The sequence below is a fragment of the Sander lucioperca genome, chromosome 9, assembly GCF_008315115.2.
Source record: "Sander lucioperca isolate FBNREF2018 chromosome 9, SLUC_FBN_1.2, whole genome shotgun sequence".
Taxonomy (NCBI): domain Eukaryota; kingdom Metazoa; phylum Chordata; class Actinopteri; order Perciformes; family Percidae; genus Sander; species Sander lucioperca.
In genome coordinates, this window is record NC_050181.1 from 38,630,642 (window position 1) to 38,633,141 (window position 2,500).

General features: G+C 48.4%; 1 protein-coding gene across 2 annotated transcripts in view; it reads left to right on the forward strand.

Annotated features, from left to right (window-relative positions):
• The window catches only part of LOC116065601 (FAST kinase domain-containing protein 3, mitochondrial-like), a 19,639-nt gene that overhangs the window by 8,517 nt on the left and 8,622 nt on the right, over positions 1-2,500 (forward strand). For both annotated transcript variants that reach the window (XM_036005421.1, XM_036005422.1), the window contains 2 exons: positions 481-668; positions 1,599-1,747. In XM_036005421.1, coding sequence (XP_035861314.1) covers positions 481-668; positions 1,599-1,747 — 337 coding nt within the window. The remainder of the gene's footprint in view (positions 1-480; positions 669-1,598; positions 1,748-2,500) is intronic.

Sequence of the window (2,500 nt, forward strand, 5' to 3'; positions counted from 1 at the left end):
TCTATTCAACAAATTAATAACTTTATAATGATATGACAAAATGTACTGTATACATACCTTTTTGCTGTCGATGCTTTAAACGTGCATCTGATGTCAGCCTTCTCCGCAGCGTGTTCTCTCCGTGCGGCGCGCAGTAACACGAGTCGAGAATAACCAACCAGGCATCAGTGATAGATTATATTTCTCCTCTAGAGGCCTCTACTGTAATGATGCCAGCAGACCCTTCTCAGCTCTCTCGTACTGTGTAATGAATGACAGCGCTCGCTTCTCAGCCGCTCCAGCAACGGACGCAACCAGGAAAAACCATCGGTATGGATTTTTGCCAATAACGATAGTTCCACCAATCAACTATCGGTGCCGATTAATCGGCAAAACCGATGAATCCGTCGACCTCTAACATACAGACAGACAGACAGACTATATATGGTTTGATGTGAGTTTTTTATGACTTGTGTCTCCTCTGTGTGTCTGTGTCTCCAGGAAGATCTTGCGTCTGGTGAAACACACTCTGGCGAGCGTCAGCGGCGTGCGGGACCAGGAGATGGCGCTGTTGGATGAGATGTTGGCGGCATGCGTTCGGGAGGCGAGCAACAAGAGTCTGGAGTTGATCTTCAGCTCTCACCTGTTCTACCAGAACAGACAGGAGAGGTTCATCAGCAGCCTGGCAGGTATTCACAGACAGACAGGCAGGCAGACAGACAGACAGGCAGGCAGGCAGACAGGCAGGCAGACAGACAGACAGGCAGACAGACAGACAGACAGACAGACAGACAGACAGACAGGCAGGCAGGCAGGCAGACACACAGGCAGACACACAGGCAGACAGACAGACAGACAGGCAGTCACACAGGCAGACACACAGACAGACAGGCAGACACACAGACAGACAGACAGACAGACAGGCAGTCACACAGGCAGACACACAGACAGACAGGCAGACACACAGGCAGACACACAGGCAGACACACAGGCAGACAGACAGACAGACAGGCAGTCACACAGGCAGACACACAGACAGACAGGCAGACACACAGGCAGACACACAGACAGACAGACAGACAGACAGACAGGCAGTCACACAGGCAGACACACAGGCAGACAGGCAGACACACAGGCAGACACACAGACAGACAGACAGACAGGCAGGCAGGCAGACAGGCAGGCAGACAGACAGACAGACAGTTAGAGAGACAGACAGTCAAACTGACGGTCAGTGCTAACTTTCAGAAGCTGCTAGCTGAACGTTTTGATATATATATATATATATATATATATATATGTATATGTATATGTATATGTATGTATGTATGTACAACAGCAGTGGTTTCTCTCGGCTTGTGGAAGACTTGGGTGCACATATCCCGTACATGTTGTGTCTCTTTGAGGTAGTTCTATCTCCATATCTGTGTCTGAAACGTTGGAAAAGCTAGAGCAGATAATACATAAATAACTCTCAGGAAACTTAAAGACAAAACATGTCACACTACAATCATTGGCTCTGAGAGCGGTGCTGCACCTAAACCTTATAATGGAGGGAAAACCCTGGACTTGTTTCTCCTGTTCAACATGAACCCAACTCTGTGTCTGCTCTCCGACAGAGGAGCTGCCGAAGAAGGTGGACAGCATCACTCCGTACACGATGGCTCTGATCGCCAAGTACATCGCTCGCCATCGGCTGAGAGAGACTCGCCTGCTGGACACCGTCGCAGACTTCCTGGTGAAGAAGGCCGAGTACCTGGACAGCAAGGTGAGGACCGGGGAGTCACACTGGCCTGGTCTCTATAGAAAGAGACACAACTGTTTGCTCCAACTTCACAACCTCAAATGTTGTGGGCGGGGCTAAATTCAGCTGGCATCCAGGCTACAACGTTTTAGTCGCTTTAAAGTGCCCATATTATGAAAACAATCCCTTTTTCTGGGATTTGGGGTGTTATTTTGTGTCTCTGGTGCTTCATGCAAATTTTAAAAACCCTCCATGCTGTTCTGAGTGAGATCCGGTTTCTGAATGTGTCCTGCCTTCAGTCTCTGGGTGAGCTGGTCAACATCTGCACGGCTTTCTACGTCACTAGCTGAGACGAGGGGGCTAGGGGGCTAACCGTTAGCAGGCTAGCTCGTTCTCAATGGCTAAACACTGCTACAGCACACACTAGTTCACCGTAATCTACTAAAGAACTACTTCCATGTCCCTGTTCTGCAGGTATTCCACACAAAGTTGGAAGTGTGCCCTCGTTTAGAAGAAGTCTCCCGGCTAATCCTGTCTTGCTCTACTGAAGTTGGAGAAACAGCTAGCTAGCTCATGTAGTCCTTACCTAGCTACTGATCATGTGATCTTACCTAGCTACTGAGCATGTGATCTTACCTAGCTACTGATCATGTGATCTTACCTAGCTACTGATCATGTGATCTTACCTAGCTACTGATCATGTGATCTTACCTAGCTACTGATCATGTGATCTTACCTAGCTACTGATCATGTGATCTTACCTAGCTACTGATCATG